Raw genomic sequence first — 11,129 nt, forward strand, 5'->3', positions numbered from 1 at the left:
CCTCATTCTCCACTGTTTCCTCTCTTACTCACTCTTTTCAGACATTCTGGCCTCCTGGCTTTTCTTTGAATCTGCTAAGTATAATTATGTAATGAGAGCCTTTGCATTTGTAGTTTCCTCTGATTGAAAGGTTTTCCCTAAATTTGCTTGTCCTTATCCTTCTTAAGGTCTTTCTATCTAAAACAGTACTACCCCTGTTGTACCCTTTACTTTTTCTTTAAGATCTCTTAACAATTTGTCATACTATATGTATATTATTTGTTTGTTTCTTTCCGTTCAATAAAATGTAAGTTCATTGTTATATCTGCAACACCCAGGGTTATATCTGGCTGAAGTAAGCTCTCAGATACTTGTTGAATGAATGATCAGTAAAGTGCTTATCCATTGAAATTGTTATATGCATGGTTAAGCATTATGTAGTATTGTTAAGTAAAAACAAATTGCATGTATACAATATTGGATGCCTTTGTCTTTCCGTTGTTTAGATACTGGAAGGCTATGCATCAAAATGTTCATGGTAGTTATCTCTAATAAATGGCATTTTTGTATCATATGCTTTTTAGGATTGTTTTTCTAAATACCTGAGTCATGAGCATGTATTACTGTTATCAATAATTTTAAATTCTATTTTGAAAATTAAAAGAAAAATGTGGTTAATTGGGACCAGCAAATAGTGTAATGGTTATGTCACTGGACTCCCATGCAGTCAACAGTGATATAAGTCCCAGATCACGTGGCTTAAAATTCATGCCACACACGTGTGCTTGCATGCCCAAGATCCTGAGAGGAGAATAGAGGAGAAGGGGTTGCATCATGGCCATCCACTCTGGGGGTTGATTTCTCACTATCTGTCCCTTGTCTCTCCAGCAAGTGCATACACCCTATACTATAGCAAAAAGTCTCTCTAAAAATACCTCCAAAACTGTGGTTAACTGAGGGGCACAGGAAGTTATTAGCAGTAAATGTGTTATTACATGAATGATAGATGGGTACTAGATAATTATTTTAAGGATGCTTTTAAAAAAGAAAAGATTTTACTGGTAGTTTACTGTAAGATAGTTATTATCTTTATAATTTATATCTCTGGATTCTTTAGAGGGAAGTACACTAGTGTGTTAGTGTTAGTGTTACTATAACAAGATACCTGAGAGTGAGTAATTTATAAGCAACAGAAATTTATTTCTCACAGTTCTGAAGACTGGTTGATCTAAGATCAACACACCCTCTTTGCTTCCAAGATGGCACTTGAACTATTGTGTACTCATGTGGCAGAAAAGAGCAAACCCACTCCTTCCAATCTGTCTGTAAGGATCCTAATCTTTTCCATGAAGACTTAACCCTCAGGATTTCTTCATTTTCTAAAGGCTTAATATGATCACATTGGTGACTGGGTTTCAATGGGTGAATTTGGGTGGACACATTTAGATCATAGCATCTAGTAACTGAGCCTTCTTAAATATTGTCTACTAAAGCCTAACACCATAGGGGAAAAGTGTTTTATAGATAAGTCCTGTGAGGGCCTTCTCTTTTGTATCTGCTGTCTCATTTGTGAGAATTCCAGCTATTTAAAATACTTTTTATGATTCTTAGTGGTTGTTTATGTTCACAGTGCTAGTAGTGACTTTTTAGGTACTGGATTAATTATTTTCACCTTTAGATTTTCACTGCTGACCACAATACCTAGCATATAATAGGTGCTTAGTAAATGTTTGTTGAATAAATTATTTTTTTTGATTGACTAGTATAGTAGTAGTCTCTTCATAGCTATCTTTATTAGTAAAAAAATGTTTGTTTGGATAGTCAGTACCTCAGCTATAGGTAAACTTACATGCTAATTTGAGAATTGAGAGGAGGGAGGGAAGGGAAAAAAAAGAAAGAAAAAAACAGATGATTCATCTATTCTATTAGAAAAGACAAATGCATGTATTAAATGACACAACTTCATAGTTTTTTAATTGAACAGTGATTTCATTGGGGACCTTTCTGAGTGACAGGATTTGTTCTTACCCTTGTTTAATTAGGAAAGTATTTTAGCTTCAATATTATGATAAACTAGATGTATAAATATCAGTGCTAATAGCTTAGTATTTTAGTCTTCCACAAATTGATGCCTGTGGTATCTGGGCGTTTTCAGCTTGTTCTTGTAAATAAAGTCTCAGTGATGTTTAAGGAACAGCAGCTTGTGGTCAGAAAAGGAAAATAACTCCATGTTTTCCAAGGAAAGCAATATAAATGGGGCTCAGGAATCCCCCATTAGATCAAAAATCTCCTGGAGAAAGATCTCTTGAGCCTACAAACTAAAGACCTTCAATATACTTTTAAATAAAGCCTTTTATGTAGTAGAGTTTTTTTTTAAGTTATTAATCAATTGCCACTATTATGTAGACTTACTAGATTTGCAAATTTACAAGTTTTTACAAGTCAGTTGGGTCCCTTCCTCAGGAAATCAATTTAAGGTTTTTTTTTTTTTCCTATATTGACTCAAAGAACCTAGTTGTCCTTAAATCTTGTGAATATATTTGCCTTATAATTTGACAGCATTGAGTCAACACCCTTATAGGGTCTGTAGCGTTGTAAACAGAGAAACTGTTCAATAAAGGATTACATTTGAAAAAACAGGCTGTGCTGGATAAAACCACTGTTGGATATGAGTACTGTACTTTGCTTTACAGCATTTGCAACTATCCAGGGAAATACGTTCTGCCCATCACTCTCAAATGAATACTCTGGTTGGAAAGCAACTGAACTTTATCTTTGTGAAATTAAAGCATAGCTGTAAATAAATTAATTTAAATATGTAATGTAATATTCACCTCTTTAAAAAGAAAATTAATGATGTATTTGTGTTATGAAACTCTCAAACCAAATATGCGTGGAGAAATACACTTTACTTGCAGCAGTCATTCATGCTAAAATGCACTATATTACTAGACCTTTTTTGAATGTCATCTATGGACCTGAACCTATAGAAATAAGAATGATGATGGCTTAGATTTTTTGAGCACTTAAATGTTTGCCAGTCATTGTGCACTTTGCACAGATTAATTTTCAGACTCTATATAAGGTGGGTATATTTATTATTCCCAGTTTATAGATGTGGAAACTGAGACACAAACACGGGAAATAAATTGACCAAGATTAAGTAGCTGGTGATTCAGTTGGGATAAAATATTAGAAAGTAATCAGACTTAACCTTGTTTTAAAATGTATTCATCAACTCTAACTTTTAATTCTGTTCTCTCTTTAACACTTTTTAGTTGATTTGGAGCATATGCGAACAGTAAAGACTGAAAAACATTTACGATTTTGCCAGGAAAATGGTTTTAGTAGTCACTTTGTCTCAGCCAAGACAGGAGACTCCGTAAGTAAAATAATGAAAACTACATATTATAAATGACCTTATACATTTATTTACTAATATTATTAGGAAATACACATGCATTCCTTAAGTTTTGGAGCAAATTATGTCTGACTATCCAGTTTAACACATCCAGAATTCAGCTCTTGATCATCTCGCCTCAAATCTCTGTCTCTATTCTTTAAAATGGCAGATGTATTCTGCCACTTTTTCAGGCAAGAGAACTTTGGAGTCATCCTTGGTCTTCTCTCCCTCTTACATGCCACATCTGTCTATCACCAAATCTTGTGGCTATGCCTTCAAAATATGTCCAGAATCTGGTGACTGTTTATGTGTGTGTGTGTATATGTGTGCTTGTGTATGTGTGTGTGTGTATGTGTGTGTGTGTGTGTGTGTGTGTGTGTGTGTGTGTGGCCTTTTAGATAGGCCTGTGTCACAGTCCTCCTGCTGCATCCTCCTGGATAGCTGGGACTGTAGGTACACTCCACCATGCCCAGCTTCTTCAGATGGAGTCTTTCTACGTTACCATGCCAGCTGTGAGCTCACACTCCTGCTTCAGCCTTCCGAATAGCTAGGATTAGAGCTGCTGCATCCAACATTTCAGGGCAGGCTGCAGATCACACCTGGGCCTCCCATGTGCCCTCATCCTCCAGGGCGGCAGCAGCCAGCCTGCATACTGAGGCTAGCCTCTTAACTGTTTTATATATTTCTACTGCTACCACTTTGGTTTAGCCTCCATAATCTGCTACGTTGGTCTTGATGATTTCTCTTCTGTATATTCGATTTTCGATTACTGCTCAATACAGCGATTAGATCGATCCTATTAAAGTGAAACTCACATCAGGCTTCCCTCTCATGGATTCCATTTCAGAGAAAGCACCAAAGTCCTTCCAGTAGCCTACAAGATCCTACGTGATTTTTACCCCTTCATCTCTTGGTTGTCTTCTTTTATAATCCCTCTCAACTCCTCCGCAATGACTTTTCTCCTCTTCCTGAATGTTGACCATCAGTGAACTAAAATGTATTAGGCTTTTAGAGGTATTTTTGGTAAATAAATAAATAAATAAATAAATAAATAAATAAATAAATAAATAAATGAAGTTTAACAAATACTCAGTGAATAATCATGAGATGAGTAGAAGTAAGAATATGGTAGGGTACTTATGAAGCAAAGATAAGTTATTGGAGCACTGGGAATCAGAGTGGGCCCAGAAAAAGATGACAGCATATGAAAAACTGTTCATGGGAAAATATTTATAGATTTAACTGTAAAGGAATATATCATTCTTTCACTCTAAACTGCTATAATACACTAAAGAGTACCAACTTGTTTTATACAAGAGATATGGAGAATTGACTGAAATTGGTAAGAGAGTTCAAATATTATTAAAGAACTGAAAAGTAATACCTTTTAAGACAGGCTAAAGCCAGTTCAAAGAGACCAGCATTGAACTGGCAGCAAAACAAAACAAAACAGGGTAGTAAAGCATGAATGAATTTATTCAGAAATTATGGGAGTTTGTAATGCAAGTAGGTTTGTTTGTTGCTGTTATTTTATTTTTTTAAAGTGGTAGCTGTAAAAGTGATATTTGTAATGCTAGACTTTTAAAAAGAATTATTTATTTAATTTATTATTATTGTTGTTATTATTATTATTATTAAATTTGACCAGAGAGAGAGAGAGAAGACAGGGAAAGTGAGAAAGCAAGCCACCAGCTCTGGGACTCGAACTGTGGTCGGTCATATGGGAGTCTAGTGCCCTAGCTGCCACAACATCTGCTGGCCCCTGTAAAGCTTTAAAAAGGATATGTTTCTAGGGATAAATATAAGTTTAGACCAATTCAGTGAATTGCGTGAATTTTTAAATTATGACTTAATCATTTAAAAAATATTACATTTAAAATGTTGCAGTATTTAACAAATAAAGCTATTTTTTGAAGCATTTGCTACACTTATTTTTGCAGTTCTTGCTGTTTATCATTTTTGAGAAAGTTCATTTATGAAGATAACTTAAACATGCCTGTTTTAAATCATTTAAACCTATTTTTGTTATGCAGGTCTTCCTGTGTTTTCAGAAAGTTGCTGCTGAAATTCTTGGAATCAAATTAAATAAAGCAGAAATAGAGCAGTCACAGGTGATTATTTTGAACTTCATATTTAAAAAGTTAATTTATTATAAGACATTAATTTGTACCCATGACTCCTTTCCCATTTATGCATTTTATGTACATATTTGAAAAAAACCTTGAAGATTAATTAGACTGTGTATAAATTGGTGTTTATGGCAGCAAATAAAGAATGTTAACTTCAGCCAAATTAGGATATCCCTGTAGCCTCATTTTGTCTCTTTTTTTGGAAAAGAGATTTAATATAACAAAAATTGCATCAATGGTAAATTAATAGGTTAAAGTACTGAGTTAATATTGTTTTATACTTTTTTATTTAAATTCTTTCAGGACTATATGTTCATCTTTAAAATATCTTCACTGTAAAAATAGTAGTTCTTGATATTTTATTGTTAATTTAATAATGGGCCATCAATTACTTACTGAAAATTTCTGGATTCTTCCACTATTCCTGGACAGTTCTTAAACTAAGAAGTAAACTTGACAACCAGCAGTAGAGACCTTAAACATACCACTATAATTACACACTGATTCACATGTTTGATGGAATGAATAAAATCAGAGAAAGAGTCTCTAAAAAATTAAGCTTCCAAAGTGGTTTGGTTCGAAGCAACAATGCAATTACGTTTTTCCCATAATTTCCTCCACCCAGCTTTGACTCCATGTATTAATAGCTAAAAAGATATAATTATCTTCCCCATCCCTATTTTTTTAATTCTTTTAGTATTCTGTGTCTTATTTCATTTTTGTTCTTGTGTACATGAGAAAGCATGTGCATGCTTGTGTATAAAAGCAATTAGGACAAATATCAGTGGAAAATTGTCATGTTGGTGTGGCTGTTTTTCAGACTTGATTTAGGTATTTGCAACTCTGGAAATTTGCTACTTAATTGTCATTGTTCAAAGACATTTCAGTACCTGCTATGGCCAGGTACAGTGCTAAGGTATCTTGTGCTATGTTAATAGCTCACATTAAAAATAGTCCCTTAGTTTTGGTCTGAGAAACTACAAGAAAGAAAAGTTGCCGTGATTTACTTGATCACACAGGCCTTGACCAAAGGTCAAGTGATTCCTCTACTTTTTATCTTTGCCTTCTGAACGGATGTTTGTTTCTGGTTAATTGATTTTCCAGCAATTATAAATGACTTATTGATCATATATTATGTACTCAGTATAGTGTAAAGAAGACTTAAAAAGGCATTTAAAATGTAGACCCTACCTTCAGTAAAGAAAGTGAATATATTATGGGCCAGGCACTGTGTTACCTCATGTAACCATTATTATAATTCCGGGGCAGGCGACTTTTCATCATTTTGTACACTCTGAAGAGTTTAAATAATGGGATCACTATGCCATTAGGCAGTGGTGGCCAGGGTTTGACCAGAAAAATAGAAAAAATACATGGATATCAAGATTTTCTTTCACCAAAGTAAACTCATACTTTAATTCAATATTTTAGGAAATGATTGTAGTTTTGAAACAGAAGAGCAATTTGATTAAAATAAATGACCATTCAGTCTGGTCCCATAGTACAGTGATTAAGCTCTATGCTTTGGGTGCTAGATCCCATGTGGCCAACCGTGGTTTGAATCCCAGCCATGACAACTTGAAAAAAATGTTGAGCATGTATGCACGTGCGCCCAGGTCCTGCTGGGGTGGAGAGCTGTAGGAAGGAGCGCAGCTTGACCACGCCCATGGGGAACTACTTCCTCTCTGGTGAGTGCAAGCGCCCTCTGGCAATGGAAACACACCTTACCATTTGTGTCAGAGTGTCAAGGGAGTTTGAGAAAAGACTATGTGGACTTAGGGCTGTCAAGTTGATAAATTTTATCTAGCCTAGAGAAGTCATTTTTAGAAAAGGAAATAATGAAAGCAGCTTTTACATTAAAAGTGGAATATTTTTGTTTGGTTGGATAGGAAGGAAACAGTCTGGAAGACAGGTTTTTTTTTTTAATAATTATTTATTCAATTTCACTTATTACTATTATTATTAATTTGCTATGGGACACATGCACTCACCAGAGACAGACAGAGAGAGAGAGAGAGAGAGAGAGAGAGAGAGAAAGTGAGAAAGTAAGCTGCCAGGTCTGGGACTCAAACAGCAGTCGGCCTTGTGGGAGTCCATGCCTTAACCACCATGCCGCCTGCTGACCTCAGAGACTGCATTATTACTCATGTGATAAGAACCAAGGGAAAGGATGGATGTTAGAGAGATTTCAAGACAAAATCAATAGAACTTGTGAAATGATAGCTAGGAGAGGGAGAAGTCCAAGGGAATCTGAGATTTCTTGCCTGGAATAATGAAGGAAGGGGAAACCCAGAGAGCGCCTTCCCTAGAGGGGAAGGGATTGCTACTTTAGAGGCCAGAGCTTGCCCTGTGGAAAAACTCTGTACTACCCAAGCTGTGTAAGGTGCTCAGGTACGGGGAGACTTTCTGAGAGACAGAACAACTGGGATACTTTTTAAGGCAGAATTTGGAGGGAACTGTATTAATATTCTTATCTCCCTCTTATTGCAACAGCAACATAGTTACTACTTTGACATTAGAGGTGTGCTTACTTAACTTGTTTTAACTAAAGCAACAGTGTGCTAACTATGCAGCTCACTACCTTTCCTGTACACCACACCTTGTTTTTTTGGTCTTTTTTTTAATTACTTATTTAATTTTATTTATTATTATTACTATTATTATTTAATTTGCTATAGGAGACATGTGCTCACCAGAGAGAGAGAGACAGAGAAAGAGAAAGAGTGAGAAAGAGAAAAAAAGTGGCTAGTGCCTTAACCACCACACCACACCTTGTTTCTTTGGCTTTAGGGTTTAATTCTATCTTCAGTTTGTTGATGGAATTTTCTTTTAATTCACTTGAAGGTCAATTGAAGTTACTAGAGCCTTCTATTATGCTTACAGGAATTCTTCATATATGAGAGGTCTCAACATCCTTTTCTGAACCTGATTAATTTGATGCCTTTGCCAGTTACATTTTGATTTCTCAATTGATTATTTCCCAGTGGAAACATTTTTAAAGTTTATTTAAAATACAAGGAAGTTCAGATAGTGCGTGTGTATGCATATGTTTGTTTGTATTGCATGTTTTCTACGGTTTTTATGACACTTGGAAGATTCCCGAGGGTTTTTGAAGTAATGTTTGAAAGTGCTTTGTATTATTTTATGAAGATGGAGTTAAATGACATACCAGTCACATGGAAATTGGCACTGCTGCAGTTCAGTTTGTGACATAAATAACAAAGCTTCAGTTTTAGTTCTATTCACTGTTTATTTAAAGAGAATCTGCTATTTTAGTTCTCACCTAGATTGCTCCTGATTGAGAAAGTGAATGAAATTTCTTAAAGCAGCAAACACAGTTTGAAGGTCTACTTTATGCCAGAGACCAACTAGAATCTAGGGTAGAGAGATGAGTAAGACGAAGTCCCTCTCCTCAGTGAGCTTCCAGAATAAATGGGGCAGGCCAACATTTACAAACAATCAGGTATACACTAGATGGTTGTTTTCATAATTCCATATTTAGTTGATAGTTTCACTGACATCATTTATCCAGTTTTTCCCTTCCTCCTCCCAGTTATTCTTCTTTAAGGTAGTATAAAAACTGGGACTGGTTTCCCAGATTGTTCTTTTTTTTTTTTTTTTTTTTATTTGCAAAGCAGTCAAAGCTTCAGGGAAAAAATAAATTTACAATGGCTGTTCCCTAGGAAACTCAACATTTAGCTCTTTAATAATCCATTCGATAATTTATAAAGAAAATTCATAGTCCTATGTCTGTTTCCCTCAGTCTGAATTGCAGTAAAGTTTTGCTGTGTAAACCTGTTGTGTCTTAATGTATTTGCATGCCTTCACATTTTTTTCTTGCCTTTTAATAAACTATAAATTTCTGTTCGAAGTAGGTATACATTAGTTTCTTAAGAACAAAAATTTCAGGGACTACGGTCCATGTCTTGACCCTGGCAGCTTAAAAGAACACGCAAGGTACATGCATGTGCATGTCTAAAGTTCTGACAGGAAGAAGAAATGGAGAAAAAGAGATTGTGGTGTGACTGAGCCCTCTGGGGGTCTGTGTCTCTCTGACTCTGGTGAGTGTATGTACTCTCTAACAGTTAAAAAAAGAAACTGTCATGTCTGAGGACATTCACTCACTAAGCTTGCTAAAAATATATATCCCTCATTGTTCCCTTGGATTATTTTCACGCTATATATGCAGCTGTGTAACATAGGACACAGCATGTCATAGGCATGCTCAAGATTTTCTTTAAGTCTTAATTAGCATGTAACTTTATAACACAAGCACCAGTTTAACCCTTGATGCTAAAGGTCCTCACTGCTTTTCAGTTTTATCTGAATATTGATCTTCCTTCTGTAAGAACCTGTTAAGAGACTTAGGTTCTCACCCAGATGTTCACTGGGTTTTTTTGGACAGGGTCTCACTATATGATGATGTTCCTCACTCTGCTTCCCACGCAGCTGACATGCTGCTTTGCAGTGCTCAGCTTTTCCAGTGGGCTGGGAATCAAACTTGGGCCTCCACGTGGCCTCAGCCTACCAAGGAGCAGCATCTACCAGTATGTGCTACCATCACTGGCCCCTATATATTAATTTAAAAAATTTTTCTCTAATATGTTTATGAAACTGTATTGGAACTTCTTTCTAATTCTAAACACTGTTTTTGTCTTCAAGAACATATTTACTCATTTTGTACACACAATTTAACTCTCAGATATGAAACATTTTTGGTGGTTTTTCATACTGTATTTATTTCTGTATTCTATTCATCTTTTAATTTTTCCACAAAATTTCTTTTTTTATTTTTATTTTGCTATTAATAAATTATTTTTTAATTTTTTTCAATTTATTTATTTGCATTCATTCACTGTACATCATTACAGCATACAAAATGAGATTTTCCATCCAGAGTACACTGTATATTGTCTCAATCAAGCACATCAACAAACATGTTATTGTCAGCAAATAATCTTCCATTTCTTGTTTTCTGTATGTTTTGCTTTTTTTCCCCCATCCTTGATTCCCTATCTCTGACCCTCTGCCATCTCCCACTCTCCTCCCTCACTGTCTCTGGTATCTATGTTTGCTTTCTATACTGTTTTCCCCCCACATTTTATTGAATCACCAAAGACCCTAGTCAATCCAAATACCCTCATAGCAAACACAGGTGACACACACATTTCCATGAACACAAGTCGAACTTTAAACATCCTATGAAGTAGCACCTAGCTGGGGCTACATATCCCACTGCAGTCATTGAATAGAATTTTTTTTTCCAACTCAATTTACATTCCTTTCCTAAGCATCATCACAGCACCCAAAATGCGATCTCCCATCCAGTACACACTGCATAGTGACTCAATCATGCACATTACAAAAAATTTTCCATTTCTAGTTCCTAGAATTATTTCCACCCCTCTTTCTGACCCTCTGTCCCTTCCCACCCTCCTCTCACACCACCTCTGGTGTCCACAATTGTCCTTCATTCCCTTCCCACCCACAATGCATTGATCACACAATTTCCTACATAATCTAACTACTTTCAATGGTGAGTTCACTCATTACTACTAAGAAAACCAGTTTTAACTTAAATCAAAGAAACGCCAAGGAACTTTGCTTAAAGCCAGGAA

The 11,129-nt window shown here is 35.5% G+C and overlaps 1 protein-coding gene across 2 annotated transcripts in view; it reads left to right on the plus strand.

Annotated features, from left to right (window-relative positions):
* RAB28 (RAB28, member RAS oncogene family) overlaps window positions 1-11,129 on the plus strand; it is a 123,186-nt gene that overhangs the window by 100,598 nt on the left and 11,459 nt on the right. For both annotated transcript variants that reach the window (XM_006144903.3, XM_006144902.3), the window contains exons 5-6: window positions 3,258-3,361; window positions 5,416-5,493. In XM_006144903.3, the coding sequence (XP_006144965.1) occupies window positions 3,258-3,361; window positions 5,416-5,493 (182 nt within the window). The remainder of the gene's footprint in view (window positions 1-3,257; window positions 3,362-5,415; window positions 5,494-11,129) is intronic.

This window comes from Tupaia chinensis, unplaced genomic scaffold (genome assembly GCF_000334495.1).
Source record: "Tupaia chinensis unplaced genomic scaffold, TupChi_1.0 Scaffold000138_1, whole genome shotgun sequence".
Lineage (NCBI taxonomy): Eukaryota > Metazoa > Chordata > Mammalia > Scandentia > Tupaiidae > Tupaia > Tupaia belangeri.